Raw genomic sequence first — 23,159 nt, 5'->3', positions numbered from 1 at the left:
AAGCCTTATTGAAGCAAGGAGAGGAGTCGAGTTAAGTCAAACTACACCGAGTCAACTAGGAAACCACTTTTTTTTATTACTTGAAGAAACTGCATCTGGACTTGAAGACCTGGTGGCGCTGGCTCGGCCTGCCATATCTACAGTGGACGGTCCAAAGGCATAAAACTCTGAGACTAAGACCCTCACTTTCAGGGCTTATGCTGGATGTCCAGGAAGCGACACTCATGAGAATAGAACCTAGACCACCCACCCACCACACACACACCCCACCACCACCACCAACCCCAATAGGCCAAATCCAACTGATCCCATAGGTGAATTGTCAAATTCTAACTTTGGGAAATGGGTAATATCTTGGAAATGAAGGAAGTAGAAAGGTTGGTGGATCATGGTGGCATCTTTCCCTAATTACTATTTTGCTTATTTATTTCTTTGCCGGACACGGACAAGTGGCGGAGCCACATTGAGGTCAGGGCAGGCACATGCCCACCCTGACCCAAAAACTCTCTAAGTGGGTTAAGGTCAGGGTTGGGCAGTGCTCACCCTGGCCCAATGAAAGAAGGATCAGGGCGGTAGTGCCCACCCTCATCTTTTACGCTCAACCCAAAAATCTCTTCAATGGTGGGGTTTGCTAGGGCTGATAAACGAGTTGAGCTTGGACTGTTCGAGATTGGCTCGTTAAGGCGACACTGCTGCTCTTTGCAAGCAAATCACGAGCCGGCTCATCTTCGAAAAAAGTTTTTTTTAAAAGCTTGATAATATATAAAATATATGTATAATACATATAAATATATGTTTAGTTCATGTACAAAACATATATAATATGCATTATATATAATATATATGTATAAATGTATAATACATAAAACCTCGTATACGAATCAAGTCAATCAAGCTTGCCATGTTGGTGCTCGGCTCATTTACATAAATGAGCTAGCTAATAGGTTGGCTCGTTGAACTCAACCCCAGCCCTAGAGTTTGTACCCACCCTAGTTCAGATTTCTGGCTCCCCCCCCTCACAGCGAAGTTTTACCTTTACTTATCTCAAGCCCAACGGCAAACAAGGTTGTCAAGTGTAGCTACAGGTTATTTTCATGCATTCCATTCTCATCTGACCTTAACTGATGGCTTAATCACGGACTTTAATGCTCATGCCTTCCGCACACGGCAGCATGGTTTTTATGACGTTCAAATAGATACATTTTACATGGACAAACTTTGGCGCCCATTAATGTGAATCATAAATGGCGGACCAAAATCAGAAAAAAGAAGTAATGCTTCAGTTTCCTTTCATTTCTGCCGAAATGGGGAAAAACCCAATTCATGTTGGCACTTACAATCTTGACAGAGTCGAGCCTCAAAACCAACCAAAACCATGTGGGTATTTGACAGTAGTTCTACATATTTTATGTTGAGAGTGCAAGTTTGGCATCTCTTTTGAGTGGTTCGTTGGTGTTTGAGAGAGAGAGAGAGAGGGTTGAGATGGGTAATCAGATAACATGCATGCCTAAGAAGGATGGTAAGGAGATTGGTAGATCAGGGAGCACAAGAGTGGTGAGGTCTCAGAGAAAGATGGGTGCTGAAGAGGAGGCTCTGCATAGGCAGGCACTAGCAATGGCCATCCAGCACCATTCTCAGAGGTTTGATGGGTCCATGTCAAGGAGGATCTTGGGTGCCAACGGCAAGCAGAGCCTTCCTGGGGTATCGAGCTCTAGGAGGAGGAACCTGCCAGAGTCCTTACATGAGAAGTTGGTTAGTTCCAAAGCGGTTTTCTTCTTTTCTTTGTTGGTTTTTAGACTCAATTCTATGTTGGTATTGTACAATCTTTTTAATGATTGGATATTCTCATTGTTCGTTGCTCCTTCTTCGAGATTTGAACCATTTCAATTGCTCTGCTTTTTGGTCTGCCATTCTCAAAAGTTATGTTTGTTTAATGATGGGAAGAATGATTATACGCCTTTTACTGTGTCTTTTATTTATCTGTATGCTTCTTGTGCAATATCACTGCTTGGGTTTGGAATTGGTAGCTCTTGTTTGTTGCGTAGATTGTGGAACACCAACTTTGCTTCCTTTTGTTATTTTCATGGATGAAATTGGAAAGGAATTTATGGTGTTTCTTGGCCATCTGTTTTTTGGAAACAATAGCATCACCAAAGAAATGTGTATCTCCTATCTTCTGTCACGCGATTAGTCCAATATGCTTCTCAAGCCTTGATGACTGGATAATTGGCGAGCCACGCGGTTATGGAATGCTACTGACAATTTTCAGTTTAATGACTAGTGTTTTGGACTTGGGGACAGTGTTTGCAGGGGAAGGGATCTATGTGATGAACACATACAATTCAGTAGAAAGGGGCACAATATGCTCATTTTGATATGTGAAATAAGCTTTCCCCACATCATCTTCCATTCTTATGAATCTAGTTTACAATTACCCAGTGGAGTTTAAGAGACTTCAGCTCCTATGATGGTTAGTGATAACAAATTTGATATGCTATGAACCAGTTTCAATAGTTATCCATACAGGTTTTGCACTGTTTTGCCTACTCTTTTCACCATATTTTGTTTAGGAGGCAGATGCATGGGTTTTTAGTTGTCACTGCCAAATTGGAAAATTCATCCTCTTAACAGCTTCAGCAGGAAATCCAGACTACTGCTCAAAGTAATCGCTTTTTCTAAATCTGTATGTTCATTGTTATAATCATTTGGACCATAGATTTTCTTGGGTCCCGTCATAAGCAGCTTCTTTAGTGCTCTTCCGTTATATGCAACTAGCAGCAGGACTTCTGACTGTATTTCTGTCAAATATTAGGGCATTGCAATGGGACCTTTTAGTGCATTAGCGTCATATTTTAGGGCACTAAGCATTTATTTTTCTCAGAAAGCTCTTAATCAAGGATTGCAGTGTTTCGCTTGTGGCAAAGCAGAGGCACAATACATGCTCCGATGGATATCAATTTGTTTCACCGCAACTGAGCTTAAGTATGCTGCCACACCTATATGGTGTCTTTCTTCATCCAAACTTCAGTAGATTGCAGAATTTTGCATCTGATCAGTGCATCCAATTTTCTGATCTATTTGAATATGCAACTGAAATTAAATATGCTGCCGCACCTTTTTTAATACTAGCCATCTTGCTTCTGGTCACCTGAACAGTTTTACAAGTTCTTGATCTTTTAATCTCTTGAATAAACAAAAAGTTTCATTTCTCTTCAATCCCACAGCTTTCAAATACCTGACTATGTGCTTCCTTTGTTTAGCTTCTGCAGTAAAGGGTTTTGTGCACCAGAAAATCGGTTGTCCCATTTGGTTGAAACAATTGGATAACGCTATGTGAACTTTGGTTTTGATTGTTGCAAGCATACAACAACAACAACTACTACTACGCCTGCAAGCATATGATTTATATTTATAACAGTAATGAAATTTAGGCATGTCCTTTTTTTTTTGAAGATTTAGATTCATTCTTTTGATGGAATCCTCTCAATTGTCATCTTATTATGACATTCTCCTTTCCGAACAACAGAAGATACCCTTATTGATTAGCCTATCAGTCATCTAAGTTGCATATGCACCATGTTGGGTTTACAAAAGAATGTTTCTTATTTGCATGTTCTTGTTTGATGTTATTTGTAGGCACCGGATATTCTTGAGAATGTGGAAACAAAGAAATTTGTCCTAATCCATGGAGAAGGATTTGGTGCTTGGTGTTGGTATAAGTCAATTTCTTTTCTGGAAGAAGCTGGATTTCTTCCCACTGCACTGGATCTCACAGGATCAGGTATCAACCACACTGATACAAACAGTATAGCATCATTGGCGGAGTATGCAAAACCTTTGATGGATTATTTGTGCAGCCTACCTGAAAACGAGAAGGTGAAAAAAAGATAGGCACATGACTGTAGCTTCTATAACTTGAAGCATTTAAGATCACACATTATTCTTCTGCAGTTTATGCATAAACCATGTGGCTATACAGGTTATTCTGGTGGGTCACAGCTGTGGAGGCGCTTGCATATCTTATGCCCTTGAGCACTATCCAAAGAAGGTCTCAAAAACAGTTTTTTTAAGTGCTACAATGGTATCAAACGGACAGAGGCCATTTGATGTGTTTGCTGAAGAGGTATATTGTTTATAGCTTGTGGGTATAACTTTGCAGTGGCTTTATTAAATGCTAATTAAAAGTCCTTTTCTTGAGGTTTAGTATGAAATTATTGCCTAGCTTAATTAGTACCAACACTCTGCCATTGTTGGACCACCCTAATCGGCTGACGAACCAATTGGATAACTGACTCAAACAAAGTCTAGTAAGATGACTCAGATCAAGTGAGCTAGATCCAAGTTTTCTAGTTCTTTAAAACTATTCTGTTACATGTTAAGTGGTATTTCCTAAGGATTATCTTCTTCTTTGCAGCTTGCTTCTTCTGATATTTTTGCACACGAATCACATCTGTTGATGTATGGAAATGGCAAAGACTTGTCTCCTACAGGACTCAAGCTGGAAAAGCACCAGATCAAGGAATCCTACTTTAATCAAAGCCCTGCTAAGGTACAGTGGAAGGGATTTTTCTGCATTGCTTTTAGAACTTATACGTCCTTGGCTTGATTTATGTGATTAATAGTATATTCATATCATGTCTGACATTTGAAAAATATCTTGTTTTCAAGATTTCATGGAAATTACAGATTTCTATCTCATTTTCATAAAATATCATCAATTTTCAGCACATCATGATATTGTGACACAATTTTTCAATTTGAACGGGATCTTTTTCTTTAATAAATTTGATGATCTTGTCTTTTTAGTTGCTCCTGTTTTGCAATTTTTCATTTTCTAAAAACTACTAAGATATATCCCAGATTTACCAAGAAAAAGGGATCACTTTAAATTCTCTAAAGTAATTGCCTCGTCGAGAAGTTGCTGATACAGTCGGTGATTATGTATCTGCCAAATTTTCAAAATCAAAATCTGAAGCTATTCAATGTTCCTTGCAAACATGTGTTCCAAGTTGTTGAAGGGAATTTATTCTAAATCCTTTTTATTCTTCAAGGTCATGCATATTTTTATATGGGTATAGCATTAGATGGGTTTATGTTCGTAGCTGGTCTGGTACTAGCTATTTGTAATTTTGTAGGCAAACTGCTCCAGCATACAAACTATTTATTTATTGGCTGAGGCTGGTTATTGTGCCCCATATTCAAAACATGTAAGATTGTTAATACTTAATAGAAAATTTCCTGATAATGAAGAATGAAAGTATAATTCAGGAAAAGTATGCAAGCAAAACTGAAACACATAATGCTATTGAAAAGCGGGAAAGCTAACAGTAGAAGGCAGGGAAGTAACTACTATATAGAATTCAATAATGTACCTAAACCAAAAAAAAAACCATTGGTGATTTAAATTTTTGTGGTTCAATCATGGACAGCTATTAGCTAGATTTTGAAATCCAGTGATATGATCAAAATGTGTTACAAATTGATCTGAAAATGAATATATCATGATGTTTCAAAATAAGTCCATTAAAAGCCTAATTTTATAGCAATATTATCTGATATTTCATGTTATCTTTTTTGTTTCTTTATGTAATATGAATATGGTTCCTTTTCTTATTCCCTACACTTTTGTAACTTCCATAACTTCTTTTCTATACTATTGCAAAAAAAATCTAAAATTAAATTTGTTGTATTTTTTCAAAAACTCCCGAAGGTTTATGGAAAAGTATATTATCCTGAGAAATTGCCTCACTGAGATATTGCTGAGGATGACACTGTAACTATGCATTAAATAAACTAGTTACCTACTGACATTTTTAAAAAAGAGGGGACTATCTTCATTCCAAAAACCCATAAGGCACTTTATATTAAAAAAATAAATATAAAAAGTAACTACAAGTATTTACGTATTTGCTCAGATGGTGGTGTTGGTGAATGGTGGTTAGGGAAGGTATACAAATCTCCCAAATGCAAAAGAAAGTACAGAACACGAGGCGGTGAATTTTTAAATTCTGTAAATGCTTTTCAGAGGGAAAAGAAAAGGAATTTTCTCAAGTCCTCAAAGTTTTCTATGGTCCAGTTTCTTGTCATTAAATGTATCGGTTGAATTGAAGCTAAACAAGGCAGTGCTGCATGCATATTTAATCTTTATCATTGTTCCTTCAATTGTATACAGCCCATTTGCACAACCATGTACTACCATCTTTTGGAAGGCCCATGGTGCACTTATGTATTGGCTTATTGTGTTGGATATGCTTCTTCATCTGCATCTTACTTAGGAACACGATTCTGGTGCAAATGATTCTTTGCTGTACATGTAAGGCCAGGCAAGAAAAGTTAATCCAATTTAGTTTGTTACTGAAGGCCTCAGTCCATGTTGGGCTTGAAGGGGAGGTTAAGTAGGAACATCCAAATTATCTTGCTTGTGTCATCATGTGTGCCTGATGTTATATTTCTTGTTTGTGTTTAAATTGAACACTAATTTGTCATGTTCCTTGCATACCTCAGGATATTGCGTTGGCTGCTGTTGCTATGCGTCCTGTACCGTTGGGACCTATAATGGAGAGCCTGTCACTCAGTCCCAAAAATTATGGAAGTGTTCGACGGTTCTTCATTCAGACTCTCGAGGATCGTTTGCTCTCACCCACTATCCAAGAGAAGATGGTGAGAGAAAATGCACCAGAGAGGGTATACAAGATCAAGGGCAGCGATCATTGTCCCTTCTTCTCAAAACCACAGTCACTACATAAAATTCTGGTTGAGATTGCACAGTTACCATAATAGAAGCAATCCAGAAGCCAGCCACCGACTTTTAGAGTTTCAGAGAAATGAAATTAGGATCATATAGCTCCTCTTTCAGAAAGGGTACCACAAAATAGAGTTTTGATTGAACAAAAGAAGAGTTGGAGGGGACTACATTTTAGATCATTTCAGTGCATAATTGGTACATTTTTTTTCTTTTCCTGTTTGATGAGTAACTTTTTCACCTGTAAAATGTTGAGGGTACCATATTCTATTGGAGAATGATGTTACACCATGTGTAATATATATAGTATGCCTTGCAATCTCTCTCTCTCTCTCTCTCTCTCTCTCTTTTGGCCTTAAGGGCTTGTTTGATGGCTTATCCAGGATTGCACGAAATGAACAAAAAAATGAAACAGAACACTGGCTTTGTTCTTTCCGTAACAACAGTACCAAGTTCAAACAACAGTACCAAGTTCAATATTTGTTTTAACCATAATTGGATGTGTTCCAAATGTCCGTTGTTTGATGACGATGCGCGGACAACTTGAACAGACATGGATAATGAGCTGGATTACTTCGTTTTGGATCATATGACCCGATCCACCTACCATTTTACATGTTTTAACAAGTTTATTATAGATTTTTGGCTCGGATATAGATTCAATAACGAAGGTATGTCTAAAATCATAGATTTTGGCCTCAAATATGGATTTTTGCCCGAATGTGGATCTCGAAAAGGCTGAATCATGTTTCCCAAGAATTTGTACTTGCAATGGGATTTGGCTGCCACAACAAATTCTACATAAATCAAACATGTTAAAGCATCATATGGGCAAAAAGATACACGCAACAAGGCTTTAGTGGGGGTCAAATCGGTTCAGTTCTGGTGAATCATAAACTCATGCCTGGGTCAAAAATTCCAAATCTGTCTGGTTAAGGCACACCAGGCATCAAATCCAAAACCAATTAAAATCTTGACATGTAAAACCAGAAATGTGTAGAATCCATGAAAGAACTAGGTTCTTCGCAAAAGTGGTCTGGATCCAGGGTTGATCAAGATCCAGATCAAGCATACCAATGGGAAATCCAAAATGATGACAAAACCCAACCACAGGATGCAAACCATAATTACCAGGATGCGTTGTGTGAAACAAAAGCAGAGAAATCATTGTTAAAAAGTAGCATAAAGTGTGAAGAGATTCATTTTGAAAGTGATTGCGGAAGCCTGTGAGAAGCAAAAAAGAAAATGTGAAGGGAAAAATAGAGAAACGAGGGAAGCGAGTGAAAAGCAAAACAAATAAATATCAACATGAAAAATACAAAAAACAAAAGAGTGAGGGAGAAACAAAGATGAAGCGAGTGAAAACGAAAGGAAAGTGGTAAGAAAACAAGGGGAAAGCACACTTCCCATTACATGGAAAGAGAGTTTTCCCACACTTTCCCCTCTTCCATAGAAGCGTAGCGATTCCTTGACCCCGAAGGGCACTTCTGGTAACTGTGATGCAAACATATCCTGATTCCGCCTAATGAGGGGTTCCATATAATGAGTTTGATTCAGGTCAGCTCCCTTAGCAATTCAGCACCATACAAATCATCTCTCTCTCTCTCTCTCTCTCTCTCTCTCTCTCTCTCTCTCTCTCTCCTTAATGGCATGCATGAAGTAATAAACCATTATTGGTGCTTCACAAAGGTCCAATCAATGTCCTTACACATAACATTAACACCTGCATCACCAAAATAGATGCACGTTCCGTGGTCAAGGTGGTCCCAATCTCACTGACCCCTACCACCGCCAAACCACCACCACCCAGAAAAAAAAAGGCCTAGACCTAACAAGATATTAGTGAATACTCAAAAGTGTAGTAATTTTCTTCTGTACTTTTCATACATAACCATACACAAGAATGGACACAGGCACAAACACATATTACCATTAACACTCAGATAAGAAAGATTAAGATATTGATAACCAAAAGACTTAGTATAAGCCCCGTCAGGTCACTGAAAAAAATATACAGCATTACCTAAAGCCGCTAAAAATATTCTCAACATTCTCATTTAGCCATACCAGGAGCACCCTAAACCAATCATCAGAATATGAACCGGGCCATCCAGTTAGCATGACATTCCAACCCAATCGTAAAGACCAAATTATTTGATCTGGCTTAATAGTTTTCAGTTTTCTAACACCTCCCAACTTGATCTATATCGAGAGCGGCCAAGTGCAGCACCTTCGCATTCAGTATATACACCACTTGAGCATGAATCAACTGATCGAACTATGAAATATGTTTTCAGATCTCAAACAAGTCAAGCCGCCAGGAAAGAGAACAAGAGGAAAAACCAAATCAGCTTGAACTTTACAGCACCCGAAATAAAAGCTCACTGCAAATGGCATGGACAGAAGCACGCTGGTTTCAATATTGCATGCTGCAGAAACCTTCCTAATATCAAGTGCCAAGAGTAAAAATCCAAATCCCCTTCTTGGACACATCAGCTTCATCAGCACCACAGATGAAAATAGAATCTACAGTGTTCTCAACCCTTCTCCAACCTGAAGTTCTGATGCTTTTAGTTTTACCAGAAAGGAATTTGCTCCCCTTGACTCAACTGCAAAATTACAGCAATCCCATATCTTGAGTGACATGGAAAACCATCATGGTATTGTGAAATAAAGAATCCAGAACTCCTGGAAGAAGGATGTAAGGCCCAAAACTCTTTGCTTTGATCACCTGTTAAGCGATGAATAATATGTGCTTAGCCATTCATTTCAGCTATCTTATCACGCAAGTGGAAACAACCACTGCAGCAAATATGTTTAACATCAAATTGGTAAAGCACATTATCACAAGCGTGAGATAAATAACACATTCCAAAATAGTACCAAAATGCTGCCTTCTGCCTGAAGCAAAAGCAACCAGTCAGGAACTATCATATGTCCCAGAAGGGAGGAGCCATTTGCAACTATTGAAGTCATGAACACCTCCCATGCATAAATAACACGAGTAATCCAACATGCAGTGTACTTAAACCAAGCAGAAGCAAGAAACCAAATTTACCGATTAATAATTGCTGTTACCATGTGTAAATAGTCATGTAGTATCTATAAAATAAAACAATTATTCAAAGGAAACTCTAACTACCAGTTAGTAAGGATTTAGTGATTTTCCTCCACAAATCTGCATTCCACACAATTCTTTTGAAATTTGTTTTTTTGTCAAGCAAACCTACTGTATTTGCAAAGGATCAGGGAAGGTTAACTATAATGACAGCAATTCTCCTCAAAGTAAAGATTAACCACGTATCCTTTAAGAATTGTTTACAAACATTCATCCAGCAGTGTTAGACATGTTAACAACACGCCCCCAGATTAAAACCAACACTATAAAGTATGTCAATCTGCAGATATGAAGTCAAAGTTTATAAGTACCTAGTATTAACTAGACCCTTGCACGAATCCACAATGCTCCCTTCACCCCAAAAAAAAGAAAAGAAAACTAGCAGCCAGAACATCTATGCAAACCATCTCAAATACAAAAAGTACAAACCATTATGACCAACTAGTAGCAAAACAGTGGCAAAAAACTATACCTGTGAGACATGCTTAGAAGTGGGAAAACTCTTCATAGGAAAAGAAAAACTTTCATGCGAGTTTTTCATATGAAAATGTTCTCGAACACCTGGAGTAGAGAAATTTTTCATACACTAGGGAAAATGGCTTTGGATTTTTCTCATTTGTAGGCATAGGAACATTTGTATTTTCAAGCTTAAAGGAGTATTTGCCTATCACTTTCCCATTACAAAATGTTGCTGTAGATTAAAAAACAAGGGATTCAACTTTCACGAAGTTAGGACAAATACATTACAAAAGAGTAGAAAGACCTCACTCAACTTTCACAAAGTATAGCACAAAGTATATTACAAAAGAATAGAAAAGCCTCACCACTTCTAAGATGTCAAGAACCTGATCATGTCTTCTGAACCCATATTTGCTTCTGCAGAGGAAAAAAAACGGGGAGAAACCAGAATAGTATCAAACAGACATAAAGTTAATCGATGAATCAGAGTTGGAAAGCAATACATGAGCAAAACAAAAATTGGGAAATGTGTTCCATACCTCATGTGCAACATATCCAGGAGAACCTCTCTTTGAAGGCTTTCCATCAGCTGTACTAGGCAAATTGTCAACTTCTTTTGACCCTGGTATCGGGCCACGGCGACCATATCTATGAGAGCCTAATCAAATACCAAAATTTCACACTCAGCATATATCAGAAAAGCATAAGTCTTTCTTGATGTCATGTAGTTAAAAACGAGTAAATAACATAATGAATTCCAGATCAATGAAGAACTATACCATTCTCTACAGACACAACACTATTAAGTCCAGACCCTTGGGCTTTAGCTTCTCCACTCCGACTTGTGCTTACTGTAACAGGTTTAGTTTCTCCCTGATTTAATGGAAAATCAGAAGGAGATGATGACACACCACGTCCCAAGCGAACATTCTGAATTCCTGTATCCTGGCTCCGAAGCTTGCCTGTGGTGAGAGACTGATTACCAGCTATGTTATCTGCAGCTTCTAGCCCATTATCTCCACGTTTACTAGCAACTACAACCTCAGATGACAGCCGACCAGGAAAAGCAGATGAAGCCAAAGAATCATCAGTAGTTTGTAATCCATCAGAACGTCGCAGAGGTGCCCACACTCCCCGATCAGGTCTATCCTTACTTCTTGTTCTTCTGTCAGGCTTGTCACTGGCAGAACTAACGCCATGTGAATCACTGCCAACAACCTTCTCATCCAAAGCCTTTTTGGTATCAGACTCTACCACAGAAACAGGTGAAGCATTGCTGGAAACATGATCCTTTGAAGCTGCACGAATAGGCCGATGTGGGTGTTTGTCCTTATCCATCTTTGGTGTCTGAAATTGCTGCTCAGCCTGGACAAATGCAGGTTGTGATTGATTTTGGCGTGCTTCCTTGTTGGAAAGTATGCTCTTGATGATTGTTCCACTAATCTCACGCCTATGGTTATGTTTGAAAGATGATGAGCCAGGTGAGTTCTTTACTGGATATGATGCAGTAAGTTGGGATATACCACTAGAACCCTGAGCGGAAATTACATGTCAAGTTTGCTTATCAATATTGAAACTGGCTGAGGAATTTTCTGGAGAAACAAAAAATAGCAAAGTGTTTGTTTACATGAGAATCTTCTCTCTCTTTCCCCTTTAAAAGTAGAAGTTTCTTCTTTCCAGTTTCCACGGATCCATATGCACCTGAAATTGTTATGTTGGAAAGCTTAAAACAAGTGACATGAACACAAGATACCATTGCATCATGAAGTGCACAAAAAAGTGAAGATCAACCTTAAAATATATTAATGTAGAGACGAAAATGGATTTCTACAACAAATCACACAGAACATCAGGTTTTAATAGCTGATAGCATGAACAATCATAAGGATGACAACCAAAACAAAGACCAAGGGGGGGAAAAAATCTTGGCTCGAGATATTTCCATGGCTATTTCACAATATCTATTTCAAGTTTTCAACACTGTACAAAGGTACAAAACATGAATAATTTTTTATCAACTCATCTCTAACCTTTTGCAGATTGTGATTCAGAATGGGGATCCGAAGATACCGGATTGGTTTGCACCCCTAATCACAATGTACTAAAAATTGGATTGTGTAACATCTATTGTGATTATGGCAATGACTTCTGATGAATTAGATCATTTAGACTAGAACAATAATATTGTGTAATACCATGTCACAGTTTTATATATATATATATATATATATATATATATATACATATATATATATATATATATATATATATCAGTAATTTCTTTGTATTGCCTGATAGGGGTATTTTGGTATTTTCACTTGTACAATAAGTTGTTTATTAGAAACAACTTATTTTTCTTTTCATTTTCATTTTTTTTATATTTTTATTCTTTCTTTTTGAGATGCATTGGGGACCCCACTATTGGAGTCGGGGGGGGGGGGGGGGGGGCAACCATCATAATTATGACCGTTGGGAGCTCCCCAACGACTCCAAGAGTGGGGAGCTCCCGATGGCTCCCTCTCATTTCTCTTGTATATATATATATATATATATATATATAGAGAGAGAGAGAGAGAGAGGTGTTCCCCCTTCATTTGTAAGTAGTTCTCTCTCTCTCTCTCTCTCATTCTTAATAATATTTATCTTTTTGCCTTTTGGCATTATCCCTTTGTGGATTTATGTGTGTGCACTTAAAGTGCTTGTGTATAGGGATGGCAGTGGACCGGGGCGGGGGCGGGGGACAAGGTCTCCACCCCTGCCCCGTCTCAAAATTCGAACCTCCATCCCCGCACGGGGATGGATTTTAACCTCCATCCCCGCCTCCATCCTAGTTTCAAGTCCTCCATCCCCGGTCCAAACGGGGGCGAGGTGTGAGAAATCAGATGTGGGAGTCACCTTACTATCGTAGCAAGAGATAGAGAGAGAGGTAAGAGGGAAGAGAGAAAAAAAATGTTGGGCGTGATGTCTTCTCCCCTTTCCATTGATATTTATATGTTGTACGAGTGGTACAATACAGTATAATAGTACAATACAGTACAGTATGTTGTACAATACAGTACAATACAGTACAATAGTACAATACAGTACAGTAGTACAATACAGTACAGTATGTTGTACAATACAGTACAGTAGTACAATACAGTACAGTATGCTGTACAAGTGGTACAATACAGTACAGAAATATATTCATTTACATATACATATTTAACAGCCTCCCTTAAGTTGAGGATGATCTTCAATCATGCTCAACTTGCCCTTAAGTAACCAAAATTGATGACTAACCAATCCTTTGGTGAAGATGTCTGCTACTTGGTCTTCTGATCTGACATACGAAGCCTCAATTTCTTCTGTTTCAATCTTTTGTCTAACAAAATGCTGATCAATCTCAATGTGCTTCGTGCGACAATGATGAATAGGGTTAAAATAAATATTAATGGCACTTTGATTATCACATAAAAGCAGAGAGGAAGAGATAGGTTCATTCAACTCTTGAAGAAGATGTCGTACCCAAGTGACATCAGCTGTCCCTGCTGCCATTGCCCTGTACTCTGCCTCAGTGCTGGATTTAGCAATGGCCTTTTGTTTCTTACTACTCCAAGTGACAATATTTGGGTCAATAAAAACACAATATCCTGAAACCAACCTACGCTCATCAGGGTCCCCACCCCAATCTGCATCACAATATGTAAGTAAACGGTGTCCTGTAGTGAAGCTTTCATCTTTGTGATAGAGCAATCCATCTCCAATAGTCCCTTTCAGATATCTGAGAATACGCTTAATACATTCCATATGACAATCAGTGGGAGCATGCATAAACTGAGATGCTTGATTTACAGCATAAGCAATGTCAGGTCTTGTAAATGTAAGATATTGCAACATACCAACAATGCGGCGATATAAAGTGGAATCATGATATAATTGGCCTTCTTTTGCACTAAACTTATGATTTAAGACAGATGGGGTGCTGAGAGGTTTACAATTAATCATACCAGTGGTGTGAAGAATGTCAAGAGTATACTTGTGTTGACTTAGAGTGAGTCGATCATCTTGTCTATCGACTTCAACTCCCAAGAAGTATCGCAATGGGCCTAAGTCCTTCATCTTGAATTTGGCCATGAGTAAAGACTTGACCAAGGCAATATGTGCATCATCACTCCCAGTGATAATGATGTCATCAACATATATAAGAACCCAAGTAGTAACATGATCATTCTTATACATAAATAAAGAATGATCAAGTATACTCTTAGAAAAGCCATGCTGCTGAATTTCCATGGAGAAACTCTCAAACCAAGACCGAGATGCCTGTTTTAAACCATAAAGAGACCTTCTCAATTTACAAACCCATGTAGCCGCATCATGTTCACTATATCCAGGAGGTTGCTCCATATACACCTCTTCCTTCAAGTCCCCATGTAGGAACGCATTCTTGACATCCAACTGGCTAAGAGACCAACCATGCTGAAGTGCCAAAGTGAGGATCACACGAATGGTGCAAATTTTGACAACAGGGCTAAAAGTTTCCTCATAATCTTGCCCATATTGTTGTGTGAATCCGCGTGCAACAAGGCGAGCTTTATATCTTTCAATGCTACCATCTGGTTTACGCTTGATCTTGTAAACCCATTTGGAACCAACAACATTTCTATCAACAGGTCGAGGAACAATATCCCATGTATGACATTCATGAAGTGCTGCCATTTCTTCGTTCATAGCTTCAACCCAAGCTCGAGAATGGGCTGCCTGATGGAAAGTAGACGGCTCTTTCTCTTTGGCCACATTGGTTAGAAACAACTGAAAGTCAAGAGAAAAATTGTTGTAACTAACCCAACGATGGATAGGATGCCTTTCACGTGTGGATCGTCGAAGAGGGGGAGCCTCGTGAGATGGAGTTGAAGGGGCTCCTCGACGGGCATAAACCAAACCTGAAAACCGTGAAGGTGCATCCTGGATGATGGAGTTGTCTGCTTCAAACTGAATTGGTTCATCAACAACAGGATCTCTGATAGAGTCATATAGCAAAGTATCACAAAGCCATGGATCATAAGTAGTTTGCTCATATACCTGAGAAGTATCACAAGTGCTGAAATGGTCATCATCAAAAACAACATTTCTAGACACCTTAATCTTACCCAAAATAGGATCATAACATCTATATCCTTTATACCCATCGGCATATCCCAGAAATCTGCACTGAACTGCTCTGTCCTGAAACTTGTTACGTAAAGAATGATCCACATGGACATAACAAATGCATCCGAAAGCATGCAAATCATCATAAGAAGGGTGAGAACCGTGAAGCAAATAATAAGGAGACTGATCTCCTAATAATTCCATAGGCAACCTGTTAATGATATGCACTGCAGTGTGAAAGGCCTCAGTCCAAAGAGAGAAAGAAATATCAATATTGTGCATCATACTTAACGCGGTTTCAACAATATGCCGATGCTTACGTTCTGCTACTCCATTCTGTTGTGGAGTGTAAGGACAAGAGGAGTTACGTGTGATGCCATGGTCCTTTAAATATTCACTAAAATCATGAGATATGTATTCTCCACCACCATCACACTGGAAATAAGTGATATTTGAATTGAAAAGGTTCTGAACAAGAGCATGGAATTGTTTGAAAAGTTTGAACACTTCAGATTTAGATTTCATAAAGTAAATCCAAGTGTAACGAGTGAAAGAGTCAAGAAATAACACATAATAACGAGAGCCAGATAGAGATGAAACAGGAGCTGGGCCCCAAACATCAGAGTGAATAATTTCAAATGGCTTGGAAGCTCTTTTATTGATACTTTGAAAGGGAAGTACATGACTCTTGCAGACATTACAACTAGGACACTTATGATCTAATTTGACTTTGGGAATAAAACCCTGAGAAGACAATTTGTCAAGGAACCCTTGACTACAATGACCTAACCGACGATGCCAAGAAACTGGCTTATTACATTGCATAACAGAAGAAGACTGACTCAAATAAGCAGGAAAAGATGGAGACACGGTAGATGACGTCTTCAAAGTCCCGGGGGCTGCTTCGAAGACGTACATGTTTCCGCGTCGTTCACCCTTAGCGAGCATCTTCTTGGTTCGAAGGTCCTTAAGACAAACAGAAGACGGAGTAAATTCCATGGATGAATTTGTTTCATCAACCAATTTAGAAACAGATAAAATGTTTTTCTCAATGGCAGGAGTGAGTAAGACATTTTTCAATGGTAGTGTAGATTGTGACAAAGAGAGAGATGCATTTCCAGTATGAGAAATAGGGTGGTGGGAACCATCTCCCGTGACAATAGTGCGAGTGCCAATATAAGGAACCATGTTGGAAAGTTTACCTGCATCAGAAGTAACATGTGCGGCTGCTCCAGAATCAATATACCAAACTCCATCATCATTCTGACGCAAATTCATGTTGTTAAATGCAGTCATCAGAATTTGTTGCACATCATGTGGCAACCCTGCACTCTGTCCCTGATCAGTACCCTGATGTGCTCGAAAATTTCCCTGCGGCTGCCCCTGAAACTGTCTAATATTCATCTGTCCAGCTCTTGGTCCTGGCCTCCCTGCCTTGTTGCGATTCTGTGGGTTGTGCCAACAATCTGCTTTCACATGGTCACGCTTGTTGCAATGGAAGCAAGTAGGGACACGGGTACCTCTAGTGGCAGGTGGAGCAGTAGGAGTAGGAAGGAGTCCTCCACGGCCCATATGAGCAGCAGGTGGACGAAATGAGGTAGACCCAGATGTAAACATGACAGGATGAGGATCATCAATAAGATGATCTTGAGTCAAACTAACTTCATACTGTAGGAGTTTGACCTGTAAATCCTCAAAGCATGGAAGTGTAGAGGCAACCTGTAATGCAGTGCAAAACATACGATATTGGGGCCCAAGGCTTCCCAATACCTGCTGAACAACATCTCTGTCAGAAACAGGATATCCAATAGCGGCCAACTGATCAATGATAATTTTGATATCCCCTAGAAATTCAGTAATGGTCTTAGTTCCCTTTCGCATAGATTGGAACTGCCATTTCAGTTGAAGTGCACGTGATTCAGAAACCTGTGAATAAGAGTGAGCAAGATGTCTCCATAGTTCTGCAGCAGTAAAATGGTCAGAGATAGTTTGTAATATACGATCAGATAACGTGGCAGTCAAATAGGCAACCACAGATTGGTCCTTCTGAAACCAAACATCATACGCAGGATTTGGAATAGCAATGCAACTCACCTTCCCATCATTACCAGTTACCTCTTGCGTAATAGTCATAGGTGGGGCGGGTGATCCCCCATCCAGATGCCCGGAAAGACCATGACTTCGGATAAACGGCAGAATTTGGCGTTTCCAAAGTAAGTAGTTATCATGAGTTAATTTGTGAGAAACAAGTTGAGAAAGAAATCCGGGGCTGATTTTAGAATCCATAAGGAAGAAGATCAAAGATGAATCAAACAGCACGACAGAAATTCGTAGGTTGTACGGACAGAACCGTACGGACAGAAATTTTTGAGTTTTGGAAATCATGATTTTTTAGTTAATCGTGCAGAATGTACGATTTATCAACTATATTGCAAGAAATAGATAAGAAATCACAAGAAGTTTGAGAAAAGAGGCACTTTTGAGAAATGAGGGTTCCCAAATTTGGGGAAAACAGAAATTAGGGTGGATAAAATTGGGGATAACAGAATATGTAAGAAGGAAAAGATGCACGATATGAGGAAATGAAGAAACGACGTCGAAATATAGTGATTCAACGAAGAAACAACAGAGAAAAGATGAAAAAAAAAAAAAAACTTTCCTTGAGAACGCCCAAAAACGCACGTCAAGGTCCTTAGGGGCCTTCCAGATGATCGTGATTACCACGCCCTTGGCTCTGATACCATGTGAGAAATCAGATGTGGGAGTCACCTTACTATCGTAGCAAGAGATAGAGAGAGAGGTAAGAGGGAAGAGAGAAAAAAAATGTTGGGCGTGATGTCTTCTCCCCTTTCCATTGATATTTATATGTTGTACGAGTTGTACAATACAGTATAATAGTACAATACAGTACAGTATGTTGTACAATACAGTACAATACAGTACAATAGTACAATACAGTACAGTATGTTGTACAATACAGTACAGTAGTACAATACAGTACATTATGCTGTACAATACAGTACAATACAGTACAGTAGTACAATACAGTACAGTATGCTGTACAAGTGGTACAATACAGTACAGAAATATATTCATTTACATATACATATTTAACACGAGGTGGGGCAGGGCCCCGTTTCTCGTTGGTCTATAGTCATCCCTTGAAGGATTGGAGACGGGGCGGGGTGGGGCAAGGCGGGGATTGTGACGAGGACGGGGCGAGGCGGGGGGAAGCGTAAGTCCATCCCCGCCTCCATTCCCGCACGGGGATAGATTTTAACCTTCATCCCCGCCTCCATACCCGTTTCATGCCCTTCATCCCCGGTCCAAACGGGGCAAGGCGGGGCCCCGTTGTCCCCCAATCCACTGCCATCCCTACTTGTGTACCATCTTCGTTTCTTGTCCATTGTTGGACTTGTAAGTGTTCTACAGTTGATATTTGTATTTTCGCTTACTTCATTACACGGTATCAGAGCCATTTGGGTTCTCTTGATCTTTGAAAGCCTTTCTTGTGGTATTTAAAGATCGTGACAAATGTACTATCACTCTATTTGTCTCAATCTAGTTCTTATCATCATGGAGTATAAATCAAGGGTGGAGCTCTCCTTCAAACTTAATGAATCAAACTACTTGATGTGGGCATCGGCTATGGAGAATCACCTTAGAGGAAAGAAGCTTTGGGGCTTTGTGATGAGAACTTCTCTTGAACCATCATTGAAGCTCACCAAAATCGAAGAAGGTATTGAAAAAGCTCTCATTGGAGAGAATCGTCTTAAAGTCATTCATGATCATCAAATAAAGGTAGAAGATTGAAAAAGTAACCACGCCAAGATTTTGACGTGGTTTATGAACAATGTTGACATAAGAATTTGTGTCAACATTGCTAAGTTTAAAAGAGTCAATGAATCTTGGTTCTTCCTTAAGGGTACATATACCCAAAAGAATCTTGCTACACAATATTTTTGTCAAGATAAAATTAGATCCCATAAGCAAGGGGACATGTGTGTCCGTGATTATTTTAGCATTTTGTCCCCTCTTTAAGATGAATTGGCTCTTCTTGAGCCTAAATGAGTGGCTTCCGAAGATATTGAAATAAGAAGAAAGCAAATTGAAAAAGAACACTTTTTTTCAATTCCTTCATGGTCTAAGACCGAAATTTGAACAAGTGAGGGCATCTCTTCTTCATAGAAGCAAGGCTATGCCTATTGAATATGCTCTTGCCGAAGTATGCCAAGAAGAAACCTGTCTTGGCATGACTCAAAAGAGTGATGATATTTTGGCAGTTACTAGGCTGGGTTGCAATGTAAAAACCTATAAGCCACCTCACTTTGCAAAAACTACTAACTATGCAAATGGACCCAATTATAATAGTGGTTATAGGAAGGGTGTCACTTGCCATTATTGTAATGAACCAGGACATATTAGACCAGTATGTCCTAAGCTTAAGGGTAAAGTTGTGTTCGTTGGTGAAATCACACCTAAGAAAGAAAAAGCAAGCAAAATGGAGGAGATATTAAAGATACACTTAATCAAATATCGGAGGCACTTCAACAAGTTCTTAAATTATCTTCAATTTCGGGTGCCGCCATTGCATCGTCCTCATCTCCTCCAGGTACGTGGATTCTTCACTCGGGTGCCTCTTTTCATAACACCTCATAAGAATGTTCTTTCTAAAGTTTATTCTAATTCTTCCTCATCTTATGTTTCAATGGCCGATGGAACTTCTTTGAAAATAGAAAGTATTGATACACTTGATTCAAAACATTCTCAAAATTTTTTAGTTTCAAAAATAAGGGTGGTTCCAAAAATAAATTTACATTTATTTTTCGTCTCTCGAATTTTCGATCATGGTTGCAAAGTTTCTTTCTCACCTAAAGATTTCACTGTGCAGGATCTCTAGTCAGGAAAGGTGATTGGGCAAGGTCATAGGAGAGGCGATCTTTATTTTATGGATTTTTTGTCTCTTCCACCCAAGTCATTTTGTAATTTTGTAAATGTCAAAAGTATTGATGTTTGTCGTAATAGACTTGGACACCCTAGCTTTTCAAATATGTCTCATTTCTCTTTTTTGGAAAATACATGTAATGAAAAAACCATAGCTTGTAAAGATTACATTTTTGGAAAAATGAAAGCAATTCCTTTTCTCTAAAAAACTTTTGTGTCTACACGGCCTTTTGAATTAATACATTCAGATGTATAGGGTCCCTCACCTATCATATCAAAAGGAGGTTACTCTTATTATATGATTTTTGTTGATGATTTTACTAGGTACACATGGATTTATTTTCTAAATCATAAATCCGATGTGTTCTCTTTCTTTAAAGAATTTCATATAATGATTAAAAATCAATTCTTGAGCAATCTTTTTATTCTAAAATTGGATTCGGGAGGAGAATATATGTCTAATGATTTTCAAAACTACTTAAAACAAAATGGAATTTGTCATTGAAGGTCTTGTCCTAGAACTCCACAACAAAATGGGTTGGCGGAAAGAAAACATAGACATATAATAGAAACCACTAAGACTTTTAATTTTCAAGAATATTTCAAAAAAAAATTGGGCCGAAGTCGTTTTAACTTCAACTTAATTAATAGAACTCCTTCAATCTCATTAAACAATGTTTTTTTCATTTGAAAAACTTTTTAAAATGATTCTGGATTTTAAAATACTAAGAATCTTTGGTTGTAGGTGTTATGTTTTCACTCATAAAAATGATAAACTTTCTCCAAAAGTCATTGAGTGTGTTTTCTTAGGCTATGGAGAAAATAAAAAAAGATATCGATGTTTTGACCTAATAAATAACAAACTTTATATTTCAAGGGATGTTTCTTTTCTTGAAAATGAAAATGGGTTTAAGAGTAAAAAATAAAGAGAAAACATTGATTATTCATTTCGATTTGATTTATTACCAAGAAATGATAAGTCTACCTCTATTGAGGTTTTTGAATCTTTTGACAATGGTTCTAATAATAAGCATTCTCTTGATCATGAGAATTTGAATGAACATACATCAAGTAATACACATGTTTATATTAGACGGGGAGAAGGTAATCATCTGTGTGTTCTTGACAAATTCTCTCAAAACATACCTTTAGAAGAGTCCCAACCTAGAAAATCAACTCGTATTTCTAATGCACCAAGTAGATTTGTATGTTATGATTCATTCTTTCCAAATTTTAGAGCATGTTTAATAACCCTTTACTCGTACTATGAACCATCTCATTATAATGATGCCAAACGATATCCTCACTGGAATAAAGCTATAGAATTTGAACTTAACGCTCTTAAGAAAGGCAACACATGGGAAATAGTTAATCCTCCCCTAGGTAAGAAACCTATAGGATGAAAATGGGTGTTTAAAGTAAAAACCAAAAGTGATGGGACGTTAAAAAGATATAAAATAAGGTTAGTTTCCAAAAGGTATGCTTAAAAATATGAAACAGATTATGATGAAACCTTTGTCCCGGTTGCTCGAATGACAAGTGTTTGAGCTCTTATTGCCATTGCGTCTATTAAAAAATAGCTTATTTATCAATTAGATATTAAAAATGGTTTTTTTAATAGCAATCTTAGAGAGAAAGTTTACATGGAACCTCCTCCTGGGGCGAATTTAAATGAAAAAGTTTTAAAATTAAAAAGGCCTTGTATGGTCTTAAACAAGCTCCTAAGGCTTGGTATGACAAATTCAGTAATGTGTCGATTAATTTGGGTTTTATCTCTTGCTATAATGACATTGTTCTCTTTGTCAAGAAAACATGTGACACTATTGTGAGTCTCCTTCTGTATGTTGATGATATGATCATCACAAAAAACGACAAAGGAGTAATTGAAATTAAAATAATTTTAAAGAAAACTTTTGATATGCCTGACTTGGGTTTCTTGAGATACTTTTTAGGCATTGAAGCGGCCTACTCACCTAAAAGATATATTCTCTCTCAAATGAAATTAGTTGTTGATATTTATGCTATGTCAGAGATCTCAAATGAAATTAGTTGTTGATATTTGTGATAAGTCAGGAATCTCAAATGAAATTAGTTGTTGATATTTGTGTTAAGTTGGGGATCTCAGATGAAAAGAAGGTGGAGACCCCAAAAGTTATAAATGCTAAATTAAAACTCGAAGATGGTGTTCTACTTGAAGATCCTACTTCATATCGTCAATTAATTGGATCTCTTATGTCTCCATCACCCGACCTGATATTGCTCATGTTATTCATGCGGCAAGCCAGTTTCAGCATGCCCCTACCACAGTGCACATAGCAGCAGTAATAAGGATTACGCGATATATTAAAAACACTATTTCAAAAGGCTTTTTTTATCCTCTTCCTCATCTTTTGATTTAACTGCTTATATTAATGTTGATTGGGGAGGTAATCTCAATGATAGAATCTCAGCTACTGGTTTTTGTATTTTTTAAGAGATTCGCTAATTTTGTAGAGGTAAAAGAAACAACAAAAGATATCTTTATCTACAATCAAAGCCGAATATCGTGTCATGGCTACAATAACAATGGAGATTGTGCAGCTTAAAAGTCTTATCAGTGATATGGGTATCGTCTCAACTCCATCGAAGATGTGCTGTGACAATAAAAGTGCAATCTATATTGCAAGCAAACATACCTTCCATGAGCGCACCAAACATATTGAGATGGATTGTCATTATGTTCATAATGAATATTTAAGAGGAACTATTACTTTGCCATATGTC

General features: G+C 38.1%; 2 protein-coding genes across 2 annotated transcripts in view; one reads left to right on the top strand and one right to left on the bottom strand.

The window, feature by feature from the left end:
• Positions 1 to 1,220: 1,220 nt before the first annotated feature.
• LOC149817329 (putative methylesterase 12, chloroplastic) lies at positions 1,221 to 7,026 on the top strand. The gene is made up of 5 exons (XM_089987446.1): positions 1,221 to 1,752; positions 3,637 to 3,876; positions 3,980 to 4,123; positions 4,415 to 4,549; positions 6,505 to 7,026. Exons 1-5 carry the CDS (start codon positions 1,483 to 1,485, stop codon positions 6,775 to 6,777), a joined length of 1,062 nt encoding a protein of 353 aa, XP_089843572.1. The 5' UTR covers positions 1,221 to 1,482; the 3' UTR covers positions 6,778 to 7,026.
• Positions 7,027 to 8,585: 1,559 nt separating this feature from the next.
• Positions 8,586 to 23,159, bottom strand: part of LOC149817328 (regulator of nonsense transcripts UPF3-like) — a 33,067-nt gene continuing 18,493 nt past the window's right edge. The window contains exons 8-12 of the mRNA XM_089987075.1: positions 11,947 to 12,020; positions 11,099 to 11,852; positions 10,859 to 10,977; positions 10,685 to 10,736; positions 8,586 to 9,473 (exon numbers count right to left, since the gene is read on the bottom strand). Coding sequence (XP_089843201.1) covers positions 10,710 to 10,736; positions 10,859 to 10,977; positions 11,099 to 11,852; positions 11,947 to 12,020 — 974 coding nt within the window. The 3' untranslated portion in view covers positions 8,586 to 9,473; positions 10,685 to 10,709. The remainder of the gene's footprint in view (positions 9,474 to 10,684; positions 10,737 to 10,858; positions 10,978 to 11,098; positions 11,853 to 11,946; positions 12,021 to 23,159) is intronic.

The sequence above is a fragment of the Nuphar pumila genome, chromosome 14, assembly GCF_984573655.1.
Source record: "Nuphar pumila chromosome 14, dmNupPumi1.hap1.1, whole genome shotgun sequence".
Classification (NCBI taxonomy): domain Eukaryota; kingdom Viridiplantae; phylum Streptophyta; class Magnoliopsida; order Nymphaeales; family Nymphaeaceae; genus Nuphar; species Nuphar pumila.
This window is presented reverse-complemented; position numbering and strand designations above follow the sequence as displayed.